Genomic DNA, 27472 nt, shown 5'->3' with positions numbered 1-27472 from the left:
CGCGCTTCAAGGCGCTAACGCACCGATACGTCTTCGCGCACGCGCGCTCCTTGCGGAGGATTTCTCCGCTGCGCACACGCGTTCCGAGGCGGGCCTTCGCTTTGCGCACGCGCCTTTTACTGTGTCAGCCAGAGGAGGTGGCGGCGCATTTCCTGCCAGGCCGGGGGAATGTGACGCCACGCGCAGCTTGATGACGACATTTCGGCGCCGGCTCGCCGAATGGCGGTCTCGGTCCTTGAAGCGGGGGACGCTGTGGTTCTTTCAGGTTAATGGTGGGAATCGCGCGCGGTCCGGCCCCGCATCCCGGCGGCCACCCCGAACTTCCGCCGAAACCAGCTCTGTTCCCACGCGAGCCCCGGGCCTCGGGCCGGGCCTGCAGGGCGCCGAGGGCCGGGTTGCGCCCTCCCGTCGCCTTCCCGCGCACCTCGCACGCCCCACCCCGGTGGGCCACCGGTTAACGTTCGCTGCGCGCGGTGGAGGAGAGAGAGTCTGGGGCTCAGCGAGCGGTGTGGGGGGAGCGGGGTGGGTCTCGGCCCCGGCCCGACCCGACCCTTCCTCACCTCCCCCGATGTGGGCCGGCTTTGCGGAGCCTCAGTATACGTGTCTGTGACACTGGGACTCCGGTGCTCCCTTCACGGGGCAGTAGTGAGCGGCAGGCGGGAGCACGCCCCGTTCGCAGCGCGGCCAAAGGGAGGCCCTGGCGAGATTGGCGTTGACGGGGCTGCGGCTAACGGGAGGGACCCCGAAAGCGGATTGGAAGCCGCTCCTGAAGGCAGCGGGTGTGGAGGTGGCGGGATGAAGCGGAGGCTGGGCGCACAGTGCAGGCGGCGCGGCGGGGAGAACCGGGGCGGGGAGACGCTGCCCTCTCCCCGAAACACCCTGCTTGGGCGCCTCGGGCTCATTCCTTCAGCCGCTACCTCTGCAAACTTGTTCTGAGCAAGGAGCAGCATTTACTTCATCAGCTCTAAAGCTCTGCCCTTAGCAAACAGTTCAGGGTTTTATGCCGCTTTGATCGTTTTGAAGTAGTGCAGTGTTCCCTGGACCACTTGGTTCAGGACTGAAGCGTTTTATTTAAGTCATCCTTAAAACTGAAACCCATAGCTAGTTTAATTAGGAGTTGAACAGTCTCAGTGTTACTGAACTCAGACTACGCTCCTCCCAGCTCAAAAGCCAATTCTCCAGAGACAAGTGTTGGTACAAAGGAAAGGTTGCTTTACTCAGAAGGCCAGCAATCGGGGAGAAGGTGGACTGGTGTCCCAGAACGCACTCCGAAGATTCTGCTCAGCCGTGACAGTTTTTAAAGGGAAGAAGGAGAAAGAATCTCAGAATCGAGGCAGAAGGTCAAGCTCTGCGTCATTTTCCATTGGGTGCGGACTGGCTGACTCCTCATGAGCTTTCTTCAGATGTTATCTTGCCTGCATGATCTCCTGCCGGATTGCACAGGGAGAAGCTGGGGGTAGAGAGCTAGTCATTCTTTAACTACTTAATTTTTCATTCCTACTTCTTTTAATCTAGGGAAAGAATCAACAGGTTAAGCAAGGTATTGTGTGCATTCAGCAGAGCATATGTCAGGAGTTAGGTTAAGTGTTGCTTGGTGACCTCATTTCTGTAAGGTTTGAGGCAAACAGAAATGGGCAGACAGGCACGGGGCAAAGGAGCTGCTTACAGATCCCCACTGTCTGACGTCATTCCATTTCTGTGGGATTAGGGGCGAAGGCTCATCTTCTGTAACTTCTTCATGCTGACATAGGGCGCTGTATTCTTAGAGTGGAAGATGTCGACATGAGTCTGTGGCATCTCTTTGCTGACAATTTTAGTTGCCTGCTTACTAAAAATTGGGCAGAGCAAGCTATAATTATTTTGATGCCCACAAAGATATAGATTATTATGAGCAATAACGTTAATCTCATTGTCTTGAGGCCAGTTTTTGGAATCGTGCTAGCCATAGATGGAGCAGCTTATGTCATGGCTACTGTCTGGTCATCATGCATTTGGCTTTTTCCCTCTGGTGGAAGTTATAGTATCTGTAAAACAACTCAGGAGTGTGCATTGGACACTGAACGATTCTGTGACTCTCTTGTCCTAATCGTTAGCTGCTTGAGCCTGCTCTTTTGTGACTCAGGGAGATCTGGGAAACTTCAGCTTTTCTACAAACAAGAGGCAGAGGACATGGAGGGGCCTTTGTACAGGGGTGGGGAGTGTGCAGGTTTCTGCTCGGTTTCATGGGAAGGTGTTCATAATGCCCAGTAGCAGAGATACATGTCTCCTGTCAACCCCTCAGCTGCCCACACAGCCTCTCCATCCACATATACTGCCAGTTGCTGCATCAGCACCGTTCCTCAGGCCATGGGCAGAGCTGTGCCAGGAAAGCCATCAGCAGCCCATCAGTGGGACTTGCATGCTCCCTCTCTGCTCAGTCCGAGTCTGGATATTTTCAGTTTCTGATTGGGGGCACAGAGAGGTAGGATTCTGGAGAGCTACTCCTGATTTTCTGGTGGCCGTTCACAGGCTCCATTGGCAAAGCTGGCTCGTCCCCTCCCTTCCTTCTCAGAGAGCACAAGTAAGACAGAGGAGATGTGTTCACCTGTCTCTATGAGAGAGTAGTGAGGAGGTCTGTGGGTTTGAGTCTTGGCTCTGCCATTCCCCAGCTGGCTGAGGGCAAGTGATTTTTCTCTCTGCCTCCATTTCCTTATCTGTACTGACCTCGTAGGGTTGTTATGAGGATGTATTTTCTATTCTTGCTTAACAAACTTTGCAGCTTAAAGCTGCATCTGTTGGTTATCTCATGGTTATGTGTCAGAAACGCAGGCTTAGCTGGGTTCTCTGCTTAGGGTCTCTCAAAGCTGAGATCGACGTGTTGGCCAGCTTTGCTCTTATCTGGAGGCTCTTGGGAAGAATCTGCTTTCAAGCTTATTCAGGTTGCTGGCGGGATCCAGCTCTTTGCAGTGGTAGAACTAAGGTCCCCATTTCGTTGCTGGCTATGAGTCAGGACTGCCCTGTATCTTACGGTTCTCACACTTGAGACTTTAATTGTATCTGCAAAACCCCTTCACAGCAGCACCTAGAAGAGTGTTTGAATGACCAGAGACAGGAATCTTGGATGGCTGTCTTTAGAATCCTGCCTGCCTGCCACCGAGGATTAAATGAGAAATGTATGGAGAACCCTCAGAACCAGGCCTGGCATGTGGCAAGTGCCACACAAGCTTAACCAAGTGTTCCCAAGGGTTCCCCGCCACAGACCTGGCTCTGGGGCTGGACCCTGTGGATGGCAGGCACATAAGCAGCATTTCTGTAAAGCGTGGGCCTTGGCAGTGCAGTGGTGCTGAGCTGTGCAGATATTCTCCTGGCCTTGTGTGTCTTGTTGTGTGGCAGAGGTTGAGGTTTTGTCTTTGTCTCTCCGCAGTGGTCCTCTAAGACGGCCGGTCTGGACCCTGCCCGGGAGGCTGCCATGGCATTCCCCCACCTGCAGCAGCCCAGCTTCCTGCTGGTAAGTGTCAGCTGCCCGCCCGTGTGCCAGGGTGATGGACGCTCTGCAGCGGAGGGACTTGAGGGTTTTGCCACCGACTTGAAGAACTGTCCGGTGATGATGTTTTGGGGGGATGTGCTGGAAATGACACTGGACTCGAGTGAGAACCCTCAGGCTCAACTCTGCCCTCTGTTGGTGCAGGACCTTGGGTTTACGCAGCTGCTGAGCCCTGGTTTTCTCATCTACAAGAGGAATTGATTGAAATGCCATTTCCTCAGTCTCCTGGGGTGTGGGGAGGAGCAAGGGAGAAGAATGTACACCCACATTTTCACGTCTTGTAAATCCTTACACAAAAGCGAGGTGTTTTAATGACCGTAACTGTCACTGGTGAAAAACGGAAGGAGGCTGCTGTGCTGGAGCACTAGGCCTGCACTTTTTATAAGCCTGTATTTGGAAGGATGTTTTTCTGTGGTGCCCCTCTAGAGCCAGCAGATCCGACCCAGGCCTGCACAGCCGGGTGTCTGCCTCTGACTGAGACACTGTGGACCCCATCCTCGTGTGGAGGTGGCCAGGGCCTTGGATACCCTGGGCAAAGCCCTTGTGGTTAGAAACCTGGCCTTTCCTCCTGATGTTCATCCATGTGCACAGGGCCTTCTTCCCTTTGTGGTCAGGATAGACGAGAGCTTTCCCTCGCCCCTTATCTGGGGTACGTTTCCTTACTTCTTGTCCTGAATGTTTTCTGGCTTCTCCGTCACCGGAGTGTTGGCATTTGGCTGAAGCTGTCTGTGGTTTTTGGTCTGCTGCATCTCTGAAGGTAACAGATAAAGGACGTCTTGGGTCAGAGGGCCAGTGACAACAAACGGTAGCTCACAATCACAGGGCTGTAAATGGTGGGTGGTTAGCCCCGGGGGAAACTTCCCATTCACGTGCACACACTCGGTGAGTGCTCTGATCTGTGTGGGGTCCCCCCTGGCTGCGGGGCTGACCCAGGAGCCAGCCCCCTGCTTGTGGATTGGATGCGGGTAGATTTTGTTCTCATGATGTGCAGCTCTCTGAGGTAACTGGGGTGCCTGACAGAGGGAGCTGGGAGCCAGCCTGGAAAGTCCTGGCCTAGAGAGCACGGGATCCTGGCCTCGCCTAGGGGTGTCCTGTAGGCCCTGGACACACGCACGACCTGATTTGTGAGGTGCTGGGCAGTCAGGCCAGTGGTGTGTCTCTGACTCCTGCCTGTCACTTGTATTACTGTTTATTTGTTTTTAAAGATTTATTTATCATTTATTTATTTATTTTTGGCTGTGTCGGGTCTTAGTTGCGGCGTGCAGGATCTTCGTTGAGGCATGCGGGATCTTTTGTTGCAGTGTGCGGGCTTCTCTCTAATTGTGGCTTGCAGGTTTTCTCTTCTCTAGTTGTGACGCACAGGCTCCAGGGTGCGTGGGCTCTCTAGTTGAGGCGCACGAGCTCAGTAGTTGTGGCGCGCCAGCTTAGTTGCCCTGCAGCATGTGGGATCTTAGTTCCCTGACCAGGGATCCAACCCGTGTCCCCTTCATTGTACGGCAGATTCTTTACCACTGGACCATCAGGGAAGTCCCTGGATTTCTGTTTTGACTCGCACCAGAATATCAGCAAAAGCTGCAAAGCAAACGTGCTCGCTTTATTTTGGTTTCTTGTGTCTCCTAGGCTAGCCTGAAAGCCGACTCTATAAATAAACCCTTTGCACAGCGGTGTCAAGACTTGGTTAAAGTCATCGAGGACTTTCCAGCAAAGGTACAGTTCTGCAGCGTCTCTTGGGGGCGTGTCTCACACACTCCTGGAAAAGCGTTCTCGCAGTCCCTGCCTCCCACCTCTGAGCGCTGCCCTGCGGAGGCCTGACCCCGTATTGCGACTCTCACGTTTGTGACACGTGTAAACATGTGACCACGACATCGTAGACTGGGCTTTCTCAGCCGTGGGCCTTCTGTCCCACATGGGACACTTAGTGTCTGGAGGCATTTTTAGTTGTCACATGGGGTGGTGCTTCCGGCACCGAGTGGGTGGAGGCCAGGCGTGCTGGCATCCGTCCCCCAGGGCACAGCACAGCCTCCAGGATGAAGACGCGTCCACCCCCAAATGTCAGCAGTGGCAAGGCTGAGCCTTGCTGTAAGTACTGAAAATATGTGTTTACGCCACACCCCGAATCGGCACAGAGTAAGTGCGGGTCAGTCCAGGAGGCCTGCCTGGACCAGGACTTGCCACCAGATGACAGGAAGGTCTTGCCCTGAGGAAGAACGGACGGTTCCACCCTTTTTAATAAAGCTCTCTTCGGGTCAGAAGTTTCTGTCATTTTTATTTTTTATTTATTTATTTAATATATTGATTGATTTATTGGCTGCGTTGGGTCTTCATTGCTGCGCGTGGGCTTTCTCTAGTTGCGGCGAGCGGGGGCTACTCTTCCTTTTGGTGCGCAGGCTTCTCATTGCGGTGGCTTCTCTTGTTGCGGAGCACAGGCTCTAGGTGCGCGGGCTTCACTAGTTGTGGCTCGCGGGCTCTAGAACGCAGGCTCAGTAGTTGTGGCGCACGGGCTTAGTTGCTTCGCGGCATGTAGGATCTTCCCGGACCAGGGCTCGAACCTGTGTCCCCTGCATTGGCTGGCGGATTCTTAACCACTGCGCCACCAGGGACATCACCACTGTGGGGTCTTATCCTCCTCTTTCCCTACCCGACCCTTCTGCTTGCTCCCTGCGGTAGTGGGGGGTGAGGGTGGGTAGAGGCCTGGAAGCAAGTGGCAAGAATCACCCAGAGCATTTTGAACCTTGTGGATCCGGAAATTTGAACTGCCCCCCACCCGCCCCCAGAATTTTTAAATAAACCTTTTAATCATACGCTGGCTTATGTAATGGGGTCAGACATGAAGCAGCCACGCAAGCACAACAAAAGGATCCACAGCTGCTCCTGTGGGCGCCACTGGTCCTGCTGGTCTCCGGGCCAGGGAGTGACGTCCTTGGCCCAGGGCCAGCAAGGGAGGCAGGCAGTGGTCCCCAAGAGCTTGCCCAGAATCTCCCTGCACTGTTGCAGGAGCTGCATGCCATCTTCCCGTGGCTGGTTGAGAGCATTTTTGGCAGCTTGGACGGCGTCCTGGCTGGGTGGAACCTCCGCTGCTTGCAGGGTCGCGTGAGCCCTGTGGAGTACAACATCGCCATGGAATTCCTAGACCCCGGGTAGGTTGGTCTCTTACCCCAGAGGGACTGGACTTTTTCTCACAGTGATCTCGTTTGCAGTCACTGTTAAGGAACAGTCAAAGCGAGACGGTTCATGGTTCAATTGCCCTGTTTTTGTTGTTCGTGTTCAGGGGCCCAATGATGAAGTTGGTTTATAAACTTCAAGCTGAAGACTATAAATTTGACTTTCCTGTCTCTTACTTGCCTGTAAGTAAGCTGTGGTGGTGAGAGCCAGGCTTGGGGCCGGGTGCCCTGCGCAGTGGCTGCAGTGCTGGTGGGTGGGCAGGGGCCTGCAGGGCTGTGACAGTGGCCAGAACGTCATGGTATCTGTTCAGGGCCCAAGAGCCATCACAGATTGGAACTTCAGTGGTTATTTTTTTTTTCAAAGGTCATCTGAACTCTGCCAGTGGGAGGGCCTGGTTGGCTCCTGGCTGAGTGGCAGGGCCACGTGACTGGTAGCTTTGTCTTTCTGAGTTTCGAGTCCTGTGGGGGCGAATTAAGGGGTGGCTCACTCATGGGTATGAGAAACAAAGCAGACAGGATCCATCGAGTGCCTGGCTGGGTCAGAGATGCACACAGCTGCAGCCCCACTGTGGCGGGTCTGTATGAGGACGAAGGGACAGAGTCTGCGTGAAGGTTTTTTGCACAAGCACCGCGCAGAGGACAGCACTGTTCCCCAGGGGGGTCTGTGTTCTGGGCTCCTCGGCAGCCTTCCCAAGGGCCACCTCTGTCTGTCCACAGGGCCCCGTGAAGGCGTCCATCCAGGAGCGCGTGCTCCCCGACAGCCCTCTGTACCACAACAAGGTCCAGCTCCCCTCAACCGGGGGCCTTGGCCTGCACCTGGCCCTCAGTATCCTTTGTCGGCCCCGCAGTGGGGGAGGCTGGGCGGCCAACACAGAGCTGGGTGGGGGGGGCCTGACAACCCTGCTGTTTGCCCCCTGACATGGCCCTCAGATCCATTCGAGTATTACATGTTCTTCTTTGCTTTGAGCCTCATCACTCAAAAGGTACAGAAGGGGTACCTCTGAGCCGGGTTTGCTTTACTGAAGCCCCCGTGCAGGGAGGGGCTGAGGCCCAGGGCTTGTGTCCACACAAAGCAGGGCTGGGCCAGCCGTCGGCCTGCCTTCCTCCATTTCTCCTCCCTTTCCTACCTCCTTTCCCCGGGCCCCCCTCCCGCCGGCCTTTGCCCCTCAGGCCACCCTCACTTAGTGAGGATGACAGGCTGGGGGCAGGCTTTATGGGCCATGTGGGGTGGGCTGGTGCCCTGAGTGGTGGTCAGGGAGGCTTCCTATAGGAGGTGGCTACTGGTGTGGGCAGGGTGGGGGGATGGGGGGTGCGTGGGCTGGGCAGGACTGAGGGGTCTAGTCAGGCCCTTTGTGGTGGGGGCTTTTCTCCTGGCACCGCCCTGTGATTGCTGGGTCAGCAGCCTGGGGCGGTGCCCATAGCCATGCGCTCACAGGAGTTTTGCTTTCCAGCCGCCCCCTGGGGCCCTCCACGTCCGCACTTCAGACTGCGCCTACTTCATCCTGGTGGACAGGTACCTGGCATGGTTCCTGCCCACAGAAGGCAGCGTGCTCCCCCCTCTCTCTTCCAGCCCGGGGGGGCCCAGCCCCTCACCGGCTCCCAGGTGAGTAGCTGAGATGGCCTGAGCCCACCACTAGGTAAGGCCTGGCCCTTCCTGGTTGGAGGGCATTGCTCATGGGGACAGTGGTGCCACTCCTTGTCTGGAGCACTCGCTTTTTTTTAGGCCTGAGATTCTGCAGCCCCAGCTGAGCACAGGCTGGAGGGCGGGGTGAGGGGGATGTTTCTGAAGCGGGCAGGTTCTGTGGCCGTGTGGACGGGGCCTGGCTCTGGTATGGGAACGGGCCGTGTTCTGCTTGTGGCCGCCCTCTCCACACGTGGCACCCAAGCCCTGTGCCCAGCGGTGAGCAGGGTGGTGAGGGGCTCAAAGCCGAGAGCTGATTGGCAGCGCTGAGCGAATGGTTCTGGAGAGGAGGGGCTTGTGGGCAGCGCTGAGCTGTGGCCAAGTGAGACTAGCAGGGACCTGTAGACTCGGGGACCAGGCCTTTGCTGAGCCGGGGCCTGTGGTAAAGAGCCGCTGGCACGGGCAGAGCAGGAAGGAAGCGTGAGGCTGGCCTGTCCGGGGGTGAGGAGCCTGTGCTCCTCTGGCCTTTGCCTCACTAGCCCCCGCTCCTTCCCTGGAGGCTGTAGCTCTTTCCTGCAGGTGCTGTTCCCCCACATCTGCTGGCACGTGCTGTGTCGTTACCCCAAACTCACCCCAAACTCGTGTGGACATAAGCTCCCAAGGAAAGGGGATGGCGAGGAGGAGTGTGGGGGAGGGGCTGCGCAGGTGTTGCTGACGCTAGGCGGCCTGGGGGGCAGGGGCCAGGGATCTGGGCTTGCGGGAGAACCCGGGTGTGGCCTGGATTCATACCCCTTCAAAGGCAGACTTCAGCTGCCAGGCAGTTTTCTGGGCTGGATTTGATTTGTTTTCACAAAATAATTTCAGATTTTACACGTTGCTACATGTAACAAAGAACTTTCACAGGCCCTTCATCCCTGTTGATTTCCGAGTTGTTTTATTCTGTTTAATCTGTGTGCATTTTTCCCTGGGCCATTTGAGTACGTTATAGACACGATGCCCTTACCTCTTAACGTTTCAGAGTGTGTTTTCTGAAAGTGTGTGCATCTCCGTAACTGCGGCCATTCCGTTCAAATCAGGAGGCAGTGTTGCTGCCAGGCCACCATCTCCTCCCCAGACCCCGCTTGGGTTTCACCAGCTGCCCCACTTGTGGCTGTCATGCAGCTGGGTTCCGTGCAGGGTCATTTCCCGCACGTGCTGTCTCTCTGTTGTCCAGAAGGTCCCACAGCCTTTCCTGACCTTGACAGCTGTTGTGTGCACAGTGGGTCCTCGGGTGTTTCCCATGATTAGGCCCAGGTTGGGCATCGTTGGCAGGGGCATCGCAGCGGCTGCCGTGGTGCCCGTGAGCCCGCTTGCTGGGCTGAGGGTGATGCCAGGTTTTCCTCCTGTAAAGTTAACGAAGGTCTTTGGGCCTCAATTAGTGAACGGGGGACTTAATGGGAAGATCCACCAAGCTCCCGCTCTTGTCGGCAGTGTCGGCATCCCTCATGGTCTTCAGCCAGATCCATTGTGAATAGGGTGGTTGGCAAACGACGCTTTTCTGATCTCACCCGTCCTGCATGTGTCAGTGGGCGGATGTGGATGGAAAATTCATTCTTCTGTTTGTTTATTCACACATAGCAACGTGGACTTGAGGGTCGTTGGACGCTTCCACGGGTTGTACTTGTCGCTGCTGTCCTGGGTTTGAGGCCCAGATTGCCCTGGTCACACCCGTGGGAGCCTGCTGACTGAGATCTGCTTCTGTGTCTCCCTCAGGACGCCAGCCGTGCCTTTTGCGTCCTACGGCCTGCACCACACCAGCCTCCTGAAGCGACACATCTCTCATCAGACGTCTGTGAATGCAGACCCCGCCTCCCACGAGATCTGGAGGTCGGAGACGCTGCTCCAGGTGAGAGCCTGGGTGCCTTCTCTGCTTCTGTTTCAGATAAACTGCTCATCACCGCCCACCCCAGGGTGCAAGGGCCTAAAGACTGCCCCTTGGTCTGGGGGTGGCTGTCAATTGTTAGTGTCTCTGCTGTGACGTTTAACACAGATGAGAAAGAATTTGCCCACCTGTCTCACCTCTGTGTCACTGGCACTGTTTTCACCCCTGGATCCCCTGTCCACAGAGCCCTATTTTATTGTGGTGACACGATGGCTGCCCAGCCTTTCAGTTTCCAGTGGCTTGGGTCACCCTCTCTGACCACTGCCGTGGTTTGGGAGGGGTAGATAGTAAGCCCTGCTGCAGCAGCGTGTTTAGGGCACTGAATGGGGGGGGCCTCCCCTTGGTCAGCAGGACGCCGTCCCCTCCATGCCAGGGGGCCCCAGTGGGGACGGCAGGCTTGTGTGTGACCTTGTGCGGCTCCAGCAGACCCCAGGCCTGTCTCTTCAGCGCCACCTTGGAGATATTCTGCTGTTCTGATGCTGGATTCTGGGGCTGAGTGGGTCACCACAAGCATGGCTTGTTGAGAGCCTGGAGTATGGATGAGATGGGGTTCTGATTTTATTTGGGAACCGAGGTAAAATACACATAATGTAAAATCTAAGTCTTAACCATTTTAAAGCATATAGTTGAGTAGCGTTAAGTATGTTTACCTTGTTGTAATGGGTTTCCAGAACCTTCCTATCCTGTAAGACTGAAAGTCTGTACCTGTCAAACAGCAGCTCCTCAGTCCCCCTCCCACCAGCTCCCACACCCACCACCCTGCTTTGTTTCTGTGAATCTGACTCTTCTCGCTGCCTCTGTCAGTGGAACCACGCAGTACTTTTCTTTTTAATGACTCACTGGCTTCACTCAGCATAGTGTCTTCAAGGCTCATCCACATTGTAGTATGTGTCAGAATTTCCTTCCTTTTTTAAAGCTGAGTAAAATTCTGCTGTGTGTGTGTAACCATGTTTTGTTTATCTGTCCATCTGATGGACATTTGGGCTGCTTCCACCTCTTGGCTGTGGTGAACATGAGTGTGCAGTTCTCTCTTTAAGACCCTGCTTTCCGTCCTCTTGATTATCTGTTCTGAAGTGGGATTACTGGGCTGTACGGTAATTCTGTTTAGTTTTTTGAGGACCTGCCATGCTGTTTTCCATGGTGGCTGCACCATTTTTCATCCCCACCAGCAGTGCACAAGGGGTCCGGTTTCCCCACACCCTCGGAACACTCGTTGTTTTCTGGGTTTCTGACTGTGGCCACCCTAATTGTCGTGACTGGTCTGCTCTGCCCTGGTGACGTGTGGTGCTGAGCAGCGTTTCACGTCCTTGTTGGCCACGTGTGTATCTTCTTTGGAGAAACGTCTATTCAAGTCCTTTGCCCATTTTTGAATTGGGATCTTTTTTGTTGTTGACTTCTAGGCATTCTCTATGTAGTCTGGATGTTAATCCCTTTTCAGATACATGATTTGCAAATATTTTCCCCCATTCTGTAGGCTACTTTTTTACTACGTATGTTGTGTCTTTTGATGCACAAAAGCTTTTAATTTTCATGAAGTCCAGTTTTTTCCGTTGTTGCCCATGGTTTTGGACTTACATCTAAGAAATTACTGTCAAATCCATTGTTGTGAAGCATTCCCCCATGCTTTCTTTTAAGGTTCTACAGTTTTAGCTCTTATGTGCTAGGTCTTTGATCCATTTTGAGTTGTTTCTTGTTCACGATGTAGAGTGAGGGTCCGACTGTGCTCATTTGCATGTGGGCACCCTGTTTTCTCAGCAGCACATGTTGAAGAGGCTGTTCTTTCCCTCATTGAATGGTCTTGACGGCCTTGTCAAAGACCTTTTGACCAGCTAATGCTCTTTTGCAGGTTTTTGTTGAAATGTGGCTTCATCATTATTCTTTGGAGATGTACCAAAAAATGCAGTCCCCTCACGCCAAGGTATGTTGCTGCCGCGGTTTCTCTTCCCGCCTCCCGCGCTGGCCCTGGTCAGCCTGCTGCTGCTTGTCCTTGATTTCAGTTAGTTTCAAGGACTGGCTAGTGGGACCCAGCAACCTGCCATCTCGCCTCCCTCAAGTGCTGAGCAGCAGGCAGGTTGTCTTCTGTGCTGGGCTTGCACCCTGGCGGCTGAGGCCTGTCCTCTCTGGGCCTCCCCATGCCACTTGCAGAGCCCTCTCCCTGGCAGTAGGAACAGATGTGGTTGTGGTGCTCGTGTTCTGGGGCGTGGGAGCTGTGGGTGCCTTTGGGGGTCACAGCGCCTCCTGCTGTCCTGCTGCGGTGGCGCCCAGCAGACTCTGCCCACCTTGGTGGCCCTGCTGCCCTCCACGTCCTCCAGAGCAGCGGCAGCAGCCCTCCTGGCGGTGGGTGGGGTCTGACGCCCTCCTGCATGTGGCCTAGGCTGTCTCCTCCTCCTTTCCTCCTCCTCCTCTCCTTTTCCTCCTTCCCTTGCTGGGCAGCTCACATGTGTGCAGAGGCCTGGAGTCCCTGGCCCCCTCCCGGGGCTGTGGCCACAGGGCTGGTCGGGGTAGAACAGTTCTGTTGAGTTAGGGAGAGGTGCTCAGGTGCACAGCCCGCGTGCAAGACTGCAGCGTGCCGCTTCCGTGCAGCAGTTTGCTACTTAGACTTTGCTTTTGCCGCTGCCAGTCAGAGTCCTCAAGGGCTTCCTTAGGAATTAAGAATCTGTGGGTCACATTGGAACAGTGGCCTGTGCCCTTCCCTTGGTGGTCCTGCTCCCCAGCCCAGGGTTCTGCCACACGGAGGACTGGGACACGGCCCCAACACTCCTCTTAGAGCGCAGTGTCCCAGCCTCCGTCCTTGGCCCCACACAGGAGGAGGAGGAGGAGAACGGGGGTGGGGGTGGGGCTGGGAATCCATCCTGGGCCTCTTGCGTCGCAAAGCGCCCACCATGCCCCTGCCTGCTTCCAGAGCGCACTTGCTGCTGCACTTTCCTGCCGCTGCCCGGCGGGCGGGGCTGGCTCCCCTGCGGGGCGCGCGTGGCTTGGTCTCACAGAGGCTGCTTCGTGGTGTCACCTTCCTGTCTGCACGTCTGTGTCGGGAGCCCGGGGCAGCCCGCCCGCTTCAGGTCTTAGCCGTAGCTCTGCCAGCCAGAGGGCCCTTCCGAGCTGCCGGTCACCTGGGGGAACACCGAGTCCGTATGGGGAGGGGCCTTCCGCCTCCTCCCCACGGTCACAGGAGGGTGAGGGCTGCTCAGGTTGACTTGGGTCGGTGCGGGGTGGGGCACCATGAAGACCCCACCAGGCACCCAGAAACCTTCTGCCATTTGCCACCTGTTGAGGCAGAAAAACAAAACCCAAGGAGGTGGGGTGTGTGGGAAACCGCGGGGTCTGCTTCATCCAAGGCCCCTGCCGTCTGTCCAGGCCTGCCCCGTACCACGTGGAAGTCCTTGATGGCCCCACGTAACCCTGGGGTCAGTTTGCCCGGTTTTCTGGGTGCAGGAAGTGCAGCTCCTGGAGCTCCCTCGGTGCGGCTGCGGCCGGGCTGGGTCCAGGCGCATGCACGTTCCCTGCAGGCTGCTGTGGGCCCGGGCTGGGGCCTGAAGGGGGACCGTGGGCTCCCCATTTCCTTGCTGAGTGCGGCCGTGCCCCTTCCCGCCCCAGCCCTGCGTGTCTCTGGCTGTGCCCGTCTCCCCAGCGTCTGGCACATTCCTTCACGCCTCTTCTGTGTGAAGCATGGCGCTGGGGCGGGAGGCGGGCCCTCACCGGGCAGGACGTGTGCTGGGCCGGCTCTGGCTGCTCTTAGCTGCAGGGAGATAGGGCGGAGGTTCTGGGGTTGGGGGCAGACAGTGTGCCAGCTCAGCTATCACCCCTGGCCTCAGGGTTCCAGCTGCCTCTGGGTGTGTGTGGCTCAGTGTCTGGGGGCTCCTGGTGAGGTAGAGGGAGGTAGAGGTTGGTCTTCCCAGAATCAGAACCAGTAAGTGTTAGCACCAGGTTAACCATATCCAGGATGTGGGGCCTGGTGGGCTGGGAACCAGCCCCGTGCACAGAACCTTTCAGGGTGGGACTCTGATTGGGTCTTTAACAGCTAGGAATTGATTCTATCATGTGCTGATAAATTTCTTTTCCGGACAACCCAGGAAGTCCAATAAATTACATATTTTTCTCTTCTGGGCAGAGCCCTCCGTCTAGAACTGGCTTCTCAAGTTTCTTTACTGAGCCTGGGTCTTCGGGCCTTGGTGACCAGCAGTGTGTCCCAGGGAGGTGCCTGGGCTCCGCTGAGCTGCTGACATGTGCTGCACCCAGTGCAATGGGGTCGGGCTGACCTCAGGGGTTGGAGGGGCCTCCCAGGTGACCTTGCGGGTCTGTCCTCCCTCTGCCCGGCAGCTGGAGGATCACGCCCGGAGGGGGTGGTTGGCGTCTCATTGGCCTGATGCTGCTGGGCTGTGATTGTTTGGATTGTCACTGACTTGTGCTTTTGTTTTTGTTTTTCTTGTTCTTACTTCTGGGCTTCTTCTCACTATTTCTTTCTCTCCCCTTCCCCTCCCCCCACCCTCTCCTCTCGGCTTCTCTGCTGTTGTCTCTCAGCTGGAGGTCCTGCACTACCGACTCAGTGTCTGCAGCGCCCTCCACAGCCCTGCCCAACCCAGCCTCCAGGCCCTCCACGCCCACCAAGTACTGGCCGCTTTTGTTTTGTTCCCTTTCACCCCCGCCCCATGGTTTAACCCCAGAGCTCATGTCCTGCGCAGTAGCCAGGGTCTGGCTGGGGGCCGGCTGGGGTGACCAGAGACCAGTTCCAAGCACAGCCAGGCCCTTCGGCCTGGACCTGGGTTCAGGGTGCGTGGCCACGTGGCTGGGAGTGATGCACAGGACCCCACTGGCTGTGGGGGAGGTCACCGAACCCACCTGGCCAAGCCCCAGGCCAGCCAAGGTGTCGAGTCCTCGGGTGTCTTAGCTATCCGTGCTCAGCCCCGGTTCGTGGGGGCGAAGTAGTGTGGCCTTTGCAGTACAGGCCTGGTGCTGGGGACTGACCAAGAATGTGGAGGCCCCGGGGCTCATGGGCGGTGACCTTGTAGGGACCACCGTCTGCTTAGGCAGGAGTGACCAGGGATGGACTGTGGTCAGCGAGCTGGGTGTTTGGGGCCAACGGGGTCGTGAAGTTTGCTGCTCCACGACGCGACCACTGGGAAGTCTGGGCAGAGACGTGTGTCTGGAGCTGTGCTCACGGCCAGGGCTCTGTCCCCCTCACCCTAGGTGGGGCCACACACCACTGAACTTGAATTTGAGCAGATGCGGCAGCTGCACTGAGGAGGGAGAGAATGTTCCAGAAGGGGTTCTGAGGGCGGGCCACGTGCAGAAGTGGGTGCCACTCAGGCCTGGGCTGGGGAGGGCCTCACCTGGCAAAGAGCAGGGCCCCTGCCTTCACCTCCACGGCGGGAGGCCTGGCCCCGTGAGTGTCCGTGTGCAGCTGTGACCAGGGGCTCCTGTGGGCATTTGGCTCAGGGAAGGGAGGCACTGGAAGAAAGTGCTTTGACTGACAAACGTAGAGAGAAAGTAGCCCAGCGGTGTCCAGTGTGGTTGCCGGGCGTGGGGCGGGGAGTTGCCCCTGGAAACGTGGAGGGCGGGGGTGAGATGCGGTGGGGGTTTCAGTTCCTGTGAACGAGAAAGGGGCTCCCTGGGCAGAGTCACGGCCTGGCACAGAGGATGCTCTGTGGTTTTTTATTACTGTTAAAGTATCCCTTTTTTTTTTTTTTTGCCAAAATGCTGCAAATCCACCATATAACGACCTAAAAATAGACACATGCAGAAGAACATTACACCCCGCCTCCCACCCCAGGCATAGCGGCCTTGGGGTGTGTTGCGTGGGCCTGTGGAGGCATTTCCCTGCCAGGGAGGCCTGTGCAGACCGTGCCCTGGGCAGCGGGGGTGCTGCTGGTCGGTGCCCGGCTTCTTGCACACAGGGCCGGGAGCCATCTGCACCCCACTTGGCGTTGCTCACCTTGGGGTGAAGCTGCCAAGAGCACTTCCAACAAGTCTATCGAGGCCCAAGGGCTGGGGTGTGGGTGTGGGGAGCAGGCGGCCGGCCCCCAGGCTTCCCCCGTGCGTGGGGGTCTCAGAGACCCTCCTGGCCTTTGTGAACCGAAAGCTGAGCTCGCAGGACTGAGGGCGTTTGTCTCGGAGGCTCCATGAAGGGGGTTGAAGTGCAGGGAAGCACATGGCAGAGCTTCTGCCCCGGTGGCCATCCCAGGGCGCCATGTGTGGTGCATCCATGGGGGGAGAGGTGGGTACAGCCCAGCACGAGGTACTGACGAGGGCCCTCCCCCCAGGAGTCCTTCATGCCCACCGAGGAGCATGTGCTGGTGGTGCGGCTGCTGCTGAAGCACCTGCACGCCTTCGCCAACAGCCTGCGGCCCGAGCAGGCCTCACCCTCCGCCCACTCCCACGCCGCCAGCCCCCTGGAGGAGTTCAAACGGTGGGTATGGGCTGTGGGCGGGGGGGCGGTCACCTCAAGCCCTCCTGGGACTGTCTCCTCACTGCCACCCTGGCCCAGAGGTGGGTGGGGGCCACCTGGCTGCTTCTCAGGCTGGCCGGGAGAGGCCCCGTCTTGCTGCCCTCTCTTCCCCCTTCCTCCCCTGTGGCAGGAGAGCAGCAGGCGGCTCGGCGCTGCACCTCACCCCCACCCCACACCACCCCGGCAGGGCAAGGGCCGTGGCCTGACTCCCAGGCCAACAGGGCCAGCAGAGCTGGCTACACGTGGGCCAGGCCAAGCTGAGGTGCACACAGGAGCCACGCTGGATCGGCCACGTGTGTTGTGTGTCCCTGGAATGTTCTCTAACTTCTCTGAACTTTAGAATTTTCTCTGAGGAATGGGGCTAAAAATAGAAGGCCTTGCCCCCAGGGGGTGCCGGGCTCCCCTGTGAGGTGACGCACCCTCCCCCACAGGGCCGCCGTCCCGAGGTTTGTCCAGCAGAAGCTCTACCTCTTTCTGCAGCACTGCTTTGGCCACTGGCCCCTGGACGCATCGTTCAGAGCTGTGAGTGTTGCCCTGTGGCCTTTGCCCTGCGTGTGCGGATGAGGGAGGGGAGGCCTTGGGGGCCGCCGGTGCTGTTCTGCCAGCTGTGACCTTGAACCCAGCTGTCCACGCAGGGTGGGTTCCCAGCTTCACGCAGCTGCCCTCCGCTGCACTCATGGGAAAGCCTGCTGGGTGACCTGTTCTGAGGGGCCAGGCGTCTTGAGGGGGCACAGGCTCCCCCTGAGCCCCTGCCCACCTGAGCACCAGCCACCTGCCCCAGCTGCATGTGTTTCCCCAGGTCCTGGAGATGTGGCTGAGCTACCTGCAGCCCTGGAGGTACGCGCCCGAGAAGCAGGCCCCGAGCAGCGACTGCCAGGCCCGGAGTGTGTCAGAGAGATGGTGAGCCCGGCCCCGAGGTCCTGCAGGCAGGGGGCCTGGGCCACCCCCTCGTCCCCTGCTGGGACTTGCCCAGGCTCCAGGATTGCTCTCTTGGGGACAACGGGCAGCCCCTGTCCTTCTGTCCCTTTCCCACATGGACTCACATAAACCTCCCCGTAGCCCTTCCTCGCCAGCCCTGCAGCACAGCTGCCCCGCCCCCAATGGCCTTGGTCCTGGGAATGGGCCTCATCCGTGGAGGATTCTGTCCTTGGGGCCTCACCTTTGCCCGCTTGTCCTGCCTCCTCGTGTCACCCCCGGCCCCTCCACCACCATTTGTGATACCTGGGGGAGACCGGAAGCCGGGGAGGAGCCCTGATGTCCGTCCCGCCCTCAGGGCGCCCTTCGTGCAGGAGAACCTGCTTGTCTACACCAAGCTCTTCCTGGGCTTCCTGAGCCGCGCGCTGCGCACGGACCTCGTCAGCCCCAAGAACGCACTCATGGTGTTCCGCGTGGCCAAGGTCTTTGCGCAGCCAAACCTGGCTGAGATGATCCAGCGGGGTGAGGCCCCTGCCGGCCCTGTCACCTGTGCGCTCGCGGGGGTTGCGTGTGCGCCCCACAGGTGGGGAACGGAGCTCTGAGCTGCGTCCCCTGGTGGCTCGTAGTGGTGGCTTTGGGAGGCTGTGGGCCACTGTTGCGCTCTCCTTGTAGCCACTCCCCTGCGGAGATGGGTGGGGGTGGGGGGACCTCCGGGAGCTGGGCCTGCGCTGTGCAGTCACTGCCCTCAGGGACCTGCGGTGGGACCCAGTGTCCGTGCTCTTGGAGCCGCAGCCAGGCTCGCATCCTGCCTTCCAGGCGAGCAGCTGTTCCTGGAGCCCGAGCTGGTCATCCCCCACCGCCAGCACCGGCTCTTCACGGTGCCCACGTTCACCGGCAGCTTCCTGTCGTCATGGCCACCAGCCATCACCGACGCCTCCTTCAAGGTGAAGAGCCATGTGTACAGCCTGGAGGGCCAGGACTGCAAGTACACCCCAATGTTCGGGCCCGAGATCCGGGCGCTGGTGAGTGGTCGGGGCCCTCTGGGCTCTGGCATTTCACACCCCTTCCCTGTCTTGTTCAGTGGAGTCTAGTTTTTTTCTGATGATAGACGTACCGTCTTGGAAAGTGCACCTTAGTCCTTAAAACTCATTGTGTGGAAGCCACCCCTGGGCTGTCGGTGCCATGAGGCGGCCCCGAGCCAGCTGACCACCCACTCGCCCACCTGCCCACCCACAGGTCTTGCGTCTGGCTCAGCTCATCACGCAGGCCAAGCAGACGGCCAAGTCCCTCTCTGACCAGTATGGGGAGAGCACGGCAGCCCGTCCCTTCCTGTCATGGCTGGGCTTCTACCCCGCGGACACCAATGGCTCTTACCCGGGCAATGACCTGGACGAGATGGGGCAGGACAGGGTCCGCAAGACGGACGAGTACCTGGAGAAGGCCCTGGAGTACCTGTGCCAAGTGTTCCGGGTACGCCCTTGGCCATCCTCACCTCCCCCAGGTGTCACGTGCCTGGGCCCCTCGGTGCCGTTTGAGGCCCAGCGGGGGGGAAGGCCTCCCTCCACCTTGGAAGTGACGGCAGGCGTCTCCCTGACAGCTCAGCGAGGCCCAGCTCGCCCAGCTCACGCTTGCCCTGGGGACCACGCAGGATGAGAACGGGAAGAAGCAGCTCCCAGACTGCATTGTGGGCGAGGATGGACTCATCCTCACGCCCCTGGGCCGGTATCAGGTGAGGCCCACATCCCGAGGGGTCGGGCTCTCTGGGGCCTTCTGGGCAGCATGGCCATGGCTCCCGGGGGCTCACCTCCTGCTGCTTCCAGATCATCAACGGGCTTCGGCGCTTTGACATCGAGTACCAAGGGGACTCGGAGCTGCAGCCCATCCGGAGCTACGAGATTGCCGGCCTAGTCCGAGTGCTCTTCCGACTGTCCTCCGCCATCAACCGCAGGGTGAGTGTGGGAGGGAGGGCCGCCCCTCCCCACCGCCAGCCCGCGAGCGGCAGGTGAGAGTGGGGCCTGTCTGTGCTCTAGTTCGCAGGTCAGATGGTGGCCCTCTGTTCGCGGGCCGACTTCCTCGGCAGCTTCTGTCGCTACCACCTCCTGGAGCCTGGGCTGTCGGACAGGCGCCTGCTGAGCCCCGTGGGGCGGGGGCGTGCGGCCAGCCTTGCCCGGGGCCCCCGGCTCAGCCTGCGCTTCCTGGGCAGCTACCGGACGCTGCTGGCCCTGCTGCTGGCCTTCTTCGTGGCCTCTCTGTTCTGCATCGGGCCCCTGCTCTGTGCCCTGCTCCTCGTGCTGGGCTATGTCCTCTATGCCGTGGCCATGACGCTGCTAACCGAGCAGGGCAAGCTGCACCAGCTCTGACTGCGGGCCGGCCGCCGCCCCCGGGCACCGGGGAGGCCACTCTGCACCCAACACCTGTCACCTTCGTGCTTCCAGGGGGCGTTTTCTTGCAGCCCTGGAACCATCTGAAGAGAACCTGAAAGCAGAGGGCAGGGCCAGGCAGAGAGGTAGCCACGCGGGGCGGGCAGCCTGCCGGCCCTGGGCCTCCCCCTTTCCTCAGCCAGAGGGCCTGCAGGGCGACGCCTTTCTTTTCCTCAGCGTGTGAAGCTCAGGAGTTGGGCCTCCCCGGATGGCCTGCGGCCTCTGCCCTTGCCGCCCTGGAGGTGGGCGGTGAGACCCCAAGATGAGAACCCAGCCTCTGGCTCCAGAGAAGAATCAGGCCCTAAAAGAGAGCCCTAAGAAAATTAGACAATGGTTCTCCTCTGTTTCATGATTTTAAACCTGATTTTGCTGCCGCGTTTGACAAAGCTAGGGCCACTGTATTTTCCCAGTAGTTCCAAGTCTGGGCCACATGCCTGCTTTTGAGGAGAGACCCTCCGAGAACACAGATGCCCCCAGGCCATGGAGCAGGTCGTCAGGGCCGTCACCACCTTGTTCCCTGTGGGTGGTCTACAACCAAAGATGGTCAAAAGCATCATTTGTATCTTCAGTCAAGTGCTCAAAGACATAGGGATTTTTTGGTAACATTTAAATATCCAAAGTATATGATGAATGCGAGTTCACTGTCAGAAATCCTCACAGCATCTCACACGCGTTTCATTCTACAGATGACACACCAGGGAGAACTTTTCAACTGAGATTTTTAAAAGCCTTAGTCTTTGGTGTATTTTTTTAAGTTTTCAAACTGTTAAGTATTGGGCTTTGTATTTTGATGTAAACTCAGAGTAGTGGCATTTGGGGCCTGTGACCAGTAACCAAACCAAACTTGTAACCGACCATGGATCTGAATAAACCTGTTCTTGGTCCTGAGTCTTGTGGTGCCTGGCCCCGCCCCCAGGGTGGCCTCCTACATGGGGTCCTCTGCACACTCAGGGGCTGCGGAGATGCCGCTGGGCACCCGGCGTCCCTCACCATGGGATTCCCTTGGGCAGATGCAAACACGGACGTGGCTGTGACGGGACAGGGCAGCCACTGGCAGGTCTGAGCTGCGAGAACACTGCCTGCGACTCAGTGGGGCAGACATGGCCTTCATACTAAGAGCTAGGATGTTGGGACCTGTGTTGCACTTTCTGTGGCTTCTGCAGGGTTGCGTGTGACCGGGGAACCGAAATGTGCTCACCAACCCACGTGGCCTAGCCCGAGTGTTAAATGTCCCCTCTTTCCCTGGGCCAGGCAACTGCTTTGGTCAGATTCTATGGAAATAGGAAGTAAGACAGAGTTTCTACAAGTTCACATTGATAGATTACTGGCTTTTGTTAACAAACTTTGTGAGATGATGGTCTGGGGTCCGCCATCCATGGCACCAGTCCCTGATAACGCCTCTTCTCGGCCTCCCCTGATGGACATCCACCTGCCTGTGAGGGTGGGACCTGCCCCCCCACAATCTCTCCAGGGTTCTGCTCGCCCCCAAGCCTCACTTCACCTACACACCCATTAACCATAGGACAGCCACCTACTGCATGCCACCCTCAGCTGTGCTGGGACACATGGGGGACCTCATGGTGCAGAGTCCAGAAGTCAAAGATCGAAGCAGACACTAAGGTCAAGGAGGGGCCAGCAGACTTCCCTGGTGGTGCACTGGTTAAGAATCCGCCTGCCAATGCAGGGGACACAGGTTCGAGCCCTGGTCCAGGAAGATCCCACATGCTGTGGAGCAACTAAGCCCGTGCGCCACAACTACTGAGCCTGTGCTCTAGAGCTCGCAAGCCACAGCTACTGAAACCAGTGCGCCTAGAGCCCGTGCTCCGCAACAAGAGAAGCCACCGCAATGAGAAGCCCACGCACCGCGATGAGTAGCCCCCGCTCGCTGCAACTGCAGAAAGCCCGTGCGCAGCAACGAAGACTCAATGCAGCCAAAAAAAAAAAAAAAGGAGGGGCCAGGGTGCCAGTGGTTGGGCCTGGGGCCTGGTTTTGGGGAGGGTGGTTTGGGGCCCATGGTGCTCAGTGGCTTGCGCCCAGGGAGCTGAGCCAGTGAGGGCGACGGGGACCCTACCTTCACGATGACCCCGAGTTAGTTTGCGGGGCTCTAGCTGCAGAGTAGAGAAAGGCATGGACGGAGCAGAGGCAGAAGTGTCACTGAGCCAGATGCCGAGACGCCGAGGTTCACAGCAGAGAAAAGAGGCCGCCTGCCCAAGGGCCAAGGACGGGTATTTACGGGGTGAGGCTGAGGCACAGGAGGTGGGGAAAGGTGATTGGAAATAAGAAAATGGTGAGGCAGCCGTTCTGTGAGGGACACAGGTTCTGAGGGGCAGTGCCTGGCCTGACAACACAGGTGGAAACTAAGTCCCGTGACTAGTTTACAATTAAATTCTGGTTCCCTTCCTTCCCGGCTGCACCTACATGGTCACGTTTGCCTCATCAATAAGGAGCAATGCAGGTCAGGTGCCTGGAGCCTCAGCTTCCCAATAAGCATCATGTTCACGTGCCATTCTGAGTCATCTTCCAGGGCAAGATGGCCTGTACAGGTTACAGAGACAGAGACCCCCAGGTCACAGACGATTAAGGTGATGAACCCCAGCCCCTCTATTCTTCCCCTTTAAAAACCACTAAGAGGCCACGTTGCAGTGGGTCTGAGGCCTGCCCCCCAACTCCCTTGCTCGGCGCCCTGCAAACAACATCCTTACTTTGCTGCAAAGCCTGCCGTCAGAGGTTGACTTTCTGCCCGCAGGCACATGAGCCCAGTGCTCGATTTCAGTTGGAGGGTCGGTGGTCCTAACCACTCACCAGCTCAGCTAGAACTGGACACAGCTGATACCAAGTTCCTGAAGCAACAACTCAGGCAAACGTCTTACCGTTTAGGCTCCGTGCCACTCAGAGGATACGCAAGTTTTCATAAAAACAATTCAAGCGATGCTGCAACTAGAGAAAGCCCGCACACAGCAACGAAGACACAACGGAGCCAAAAAAATAAATTAACTAAATAAATTAAAAAAAAAAAAAAGCCGCTGTTGTTAAAAAATTGAAGTGAACTTGATGGGGGAAGGCAGATCATAGGTGGAGTGGATCTAGTTGATGCCAGTCCTCAGGGCCCTTGGTTTCAGAGCTGCAGCAGTGGAAAGGGGGGGGGGTGCTCTCAGCTGCAGGGATGGTGCTGGGCGATGGGGCACATCTAGGGGGGACACACCCGAGGAGAGGCTGCTGGACCGGCTCCCGGAGGTCAGGCTGAAGATGGGGGTTCTCTCCGTGTTTCCCCTCCCCTCACCAAAGCCTCCGGTGGTTTATGCCAACTGCCCACCCCCTCAACTCCCCCCACACCCCAACTTTCACCCCCTGGCCACCACCCCAACCGCTGCCAAAGGGTCAAACCCGGTTGCCTCTCAGAGCCCCCGGCTCTGGCCTCCTGGTGGCACCCCCCAGCCCCGCAGCCCACACTGGACTCACTGTCCTTCATGACCTGTTTCCCACGAGGGATCCAGTAACATCCAAGCGTCTGTGTCCTACAGAATGTACTCCGGAAAGCTTGGGGTTTGTGTATCTGAAATCTCCTCCAACAAGACCCGAGCTTGGGGCAGCCAGTCAAGAGGGAGCTGCTGACTCAGCTGGCCCCACCACCCGGAAGTGGCCTCTGACCTCCCCTTCCAGGAGGCCAGGGGCTTCTGCTGGGCTCTCAGGTGGTCTCTGAGGGTCTGCACCCCCTCCCTCCCCACCAGGGGACCTCCGCACCCCCCCAGTCCCCCCTCCCTCCACCTCCCAGGCTGGACTAAGGGCCCCCTCTGTACTCACCCCCACTGATCCACAAATAAAAGCAAAGAGATATTTCTTGTCACTTGTGTGATGCTGGGCACTTCAAGATGCTGAATAAATAAATACTTGTGACTGATTCTCCGATGTGTATGTTTGCTCCTTGTGGACAAGTATTGTACTTTTTCTCTCCAGCACTGAGCAAGCACATAGTAGCTGCCCAATAAATAACTTATTTTACCTATTATATACACATCCAGCTCCTCACATCTCAGGAATCAAAATATGAACTATTGGATAAATTAATTTGTACATGAGCAGAAAAGGATTAGGATAGGAAAAGGGGCTCTTCAGTCTAACGTTGAACAAAAATCAATAAGGAAACGCGTGGTCACTGCGTTGAAGGGACCTGTCCAACATTCAGATCATAGACGGACATATAAGAAAGGGCTAAAACTAGAACTGTCAAGAGAAAACGCAGGAGTAAATATTCATAACTGTGAAGTACTCAATGGTTTTTCAGATATGACACCAAAAGTGCAAGTGACAAAAATTCAGAGAAATTAAAATATGTACAACAATATACATGTTTTCCCATCATATTACATTTTTTAAAACCCTTTTCTGCACATTGCTTTCCCTGTTCATAAATTGGAAATGTAATAACACTTGCCTTGACGAATTTATTTCAAGGATGAAACGAGATAATGCACAGGAACTCTAGGCTCTTATGTGACTGCAAAGGAGTGGAGGGAGCCACATCGCAGCCCTCAGCTGTGGCTGAAAAGATGGTCATCATTTCCCATGTGACACTTGTTTACTTAAATCAGCAGGTAATTCCAATTCTAAAAATATTCCCCCTGAGAGTCAGTAGGTGAAAACGTTTTCTCCCTGTTAATTGAAGCTCATCTTACGGTGCTGACAATTGGTGCAGCAGCATGAGCCTCCTCTGGGCCTGCACACCTGGCCCTTACTGTCACCGGAACAGTCAGCCTGTCCTTGACTTTGCCCTGGAGGGTTAGGATGGCCCAGGAGAGCAAAAATAGGATGAGCCCAGAGAATACTGTGTAGCAATAAAAAACAAAGGCAGGCAGGTCATGGAAGCAACCTAAATGCCCATCGACAGATGAATGGATAAAGCAGATGTGGTACATATATACAATGGAATATTACTCAGCCATAAAAAGGAACGAAATTGGGTCATTTGTTGAGACGTGGATGGATCTAGGGACTGTCGTACAGAGTGAAGTAAGTCAGAAAGAGAAAAACAAATATCGTATATTAATGCATATATGTGGAACCTAGAAAAATGGTACAGATGAACCGGTTTGCAGGGTAGAAATTGAGACACAGATGTAGAGAACAAACGTATGGACACCAAGGGGGGAAAGTGGCGGGGGGGTGGGGGTGGGGGGTGCGATGAATTGGGCGATTGGGACTGACGTATACACTGATGTGCATTAAATTGATGACTAATAAGAATCTGCTGTATAAAAAAATAAAGTAAAATTCAAAAAAAAAATGCTAAAAAAAATAAAATAAAAAATAAAAAACAAAGGCAGGAACTCATGAACTCCCTGGAATGTTCTCTAAGACCTGCTGTTAAAACATAAACCAGGGACTTCCCTGGTGGCAAAGTGGTTAAGAATTCGCCTGCCAATGCAGGGGACACGGGTTCAATCCCTGATCCGGGAAGATCCCACATGCCGCGGAACAACAAAGCCCATGTGCCACAACTACTGAGCCTGGACTCTAGAGCCCGCGAGCCACAACTACTGAGCCTGTGTGCCACAACTACTGAAGCCCGCGCGCCTAGAGCCCGGGCTCCGCAACAAGAGAAGCCACTGCAATGAGAATCCCGCGCACCACAACGAAGAGTAGCCCCCGCTCGCCACAACTAGAGAAAGCTTGAGTGCAGCACCAAAGACCCAAAGCAGCCAAAAATTAATTAAAAAAAAACAAAAACAAAAACATAAACCAAGTTGCAAAGCAATACGTCTGTCATGATCCCATTACACAGAAACAGTTGAAGGCCACTGCAGACAAATGAGTCCTACCTGTAAGTATGTAAACACAGAGAAGGATCAGGCAGTGGCCATGCCTCGCTCGTGACAGGGGGCAGGGTGGACTTGGATTTATCTGCATTGTTTGAATCATTTCTACAGAGGAGGATATACTTCTGTCCTTGACTCCATCACATTTGTCTGTTTCTCTGCATGTCTGGTACTTACTAGTGTAATTCAGACCTTGCGGATGATGTGTCATTGAGACTCGGGGTTCTGTTATCATTCTCTGAAGAGTGTTGAATTATGTTCTCTAGGCAGTTGAATTATGGGAAGATCGCCATGGACTTGTGGAGGCTGGGCTTTAAGTTTTATTAGGGCAAATGTATTTTGATTTTTTCCTTAGTCTTAGTGCAAATCCCTTATTTCTAGAACACAGTCTTTATTCCCAAGCTGTGGCCCTTTTGGGGTTTAAATGGAAAACTGAGGCGTTTACCAAGCTTCTCTGTCAGTTTCCGAACTCAGTCTCCCCTGGAGTTTGGCCATTTCGGCCTCCAGCTCTGTCTTGCCCTGGGACCTTTGGAATCTTACCCCTACATGTGCATTTCAAGCCAGCCACATACTTGAAGGGGGTTTTATCGCCCCAAACTTCCCAGCGCCCCTCAGTTCGCATCCTTCGCCCTCTCCAGCCGATAAGGCTGTGGCTTCCTGTTCGGGTCTGGCTGATCAGGAGCCCTCAGGAGAAAACAGCTCTCTTTCAAGAGCTGCCTTCCTCCAGTTTCCGCCTGCTTTTTGCTCTTCTCCAGTGCTTTCAGACAGCTGTTTCATGTATTTTGTCCACATTTCATAAATCACGAGGGTTCTGCGATTATTGGAAGTGGAAATTCTACCTTTTGATTTTTGAATCAAAATCTTACCATCTAAAGTCGTATCATCCTGTAATCGTATCATCTATTCAAAAAGTGAACTATTAAAACACAACCAGCGGGACTTTCCTGGCAGTCTAGCGGTTAAGACTTCGCCTTCCGGGCTTCCCTGGTGGCGCAGTGGTTGAGAATCTGCCTGCTAATGCAGGGGACACGGGTTCGAGCCCTGGTCTGGGAAGATCCCACATGCCACGGAGCAGCTGGGCCCGTGAGCCACAACTACTGAGCCTGCGCGTCTGGAGCCTGTGCCCCGCAACGGGAGGGGCCGCGATAGTGAAAGGCCCGCGCACCGCGATGAAGAGTGGCCCCCACTTGCCGCAACTAGAGAAAGCCCTCGCACGAACCGAAGACCCAGCACAGCCAAAAATAAAAATAAATAAATAAATAAAAATAAAAAGTAGCTATAAAAAAAAAAAATTAAAAAAAAAAAAAAAGACTTCGCCTTCCAATGCGGGGGGTGCGGGTTCAATCCCTGGTTGGGGAGCTAAAAGCCCACATGCCTCGGGGCCAAAAACCCAAAAAACATAAAACAGAGACAATATTGTAACAAATTCAACAAAGACTTTAAAAATGGTCCACATCAAAAAATATTATAAAAAGTCAAAAAAACCCACAAGCAGTGAACAAAACTAAATAAGACCAGTAAAGGGGGACGATTCTCTGTGGTTTAAGTCAGAGGATGCCATCCAATTAAGTCAGGTGTATCACCCAGGCCTCGCCCCGCCGTAGCCCCGCCCCCAGGCACCCAGGCCCCGCCCTCGCCGCACACCTAGTCCCGGGT

The 27472-nt window shown here is 56.2% G+C and overlaps 1 protein-coding gene and 1 long non-coding RNA gene across 9 annotated transcripts; one reads left to right on the top strand and one right to left on the bottom strand.

Annotated features, from left to right (window-relative positions):
- Nucleotides 1-63: 63 nt before the first annotated feature.
- SMPD4 (sphingomyelin phosphodiesterase 4) lies at nucleotides 64-20891 on the top strand. Of its 8 annotated transcripts, XM_082417203.1 has the most exons (21): nucleotides 609-779; nucleotides 1163-1367; nucleotides 3404-3487; nucleotides 5144-5230; nucleotides 6518-6660; nucleotides 6792-6867; nucleotides 7402-7510; nucleotides 7615-7667; nucleotides 8136-8287; nucleotides 10058-10190; nucleotides 12073-12144; nucleotides 14745-14831; nucleotides 16484-16629; nucleotides 17100-17190; nucleotides 17468-17568; nucleotides 17942-18105; nucleotides 18400-18605; nucleotides 18820-19053; nucleotides 19181-19312; nucleotides 19404-19532; nucleotides 19614-20891. In XM_082417203.1, exons 3-21 carry the CDS (start codon nucleotides 3449-3451, stop codon nucleotides 19941-19943), a joined length of 2484 nt encoding a protein of 827 aa, XP_082273329.1. In that variant the 5' UTR covers nucleotides 609-779; nucleotides 1163-1367; nucleotides 3404-3448; the 3' UTR covers nucleotides 19944-20891. The 8 variants fall into 8 exon arrangements, with proteins under 8 accessions (XP_082273327.1, XP_082273325.1, XP_082273326.1 ...); XM_082417201.1 differs by lacking the exons at nucleotides 609-779; nucleotides 1163-1367 and adding an exon at nucleotides 64-265; XM_082417199.1 differs by lacking the exons at nucleotides 609-779; nucleotides 1163-1367 and adding an exon at nucleotides 64-442.
- On the bottom strand, nucleotides 20171-27418 carry LOC309639702. The gene is made up of 2 exons (XR_014251808.1): nucleotides 27134-27418; nucleotides 20171-26787 (listed from the first exon to the last, which is right to left on the bottom strand). It is a non-coding gene; the product is annotated as an uncharacterized lncRNA (long non-coding RNA).
- Nucleotides 27419-27472: the final 54 nt, after the last annotated feature.

Source organism: Balaenoptera physalus, assembly GCF_965194825.1.
Source record: "Balaenoptera physalus genome assembly, chromosome: 12".
Taxonomy (NCBI): Eukaryota; Metazoa; Chordata; class Mammalia; order Artiodactyla; family Balaenopteridae; genus Balaenoptera; species Balaenoptera physalus.
Note: the sequence above shows the minus strand (reverse complement) of the source record. Positions and strands in the feature narration are given on the sequence as shown.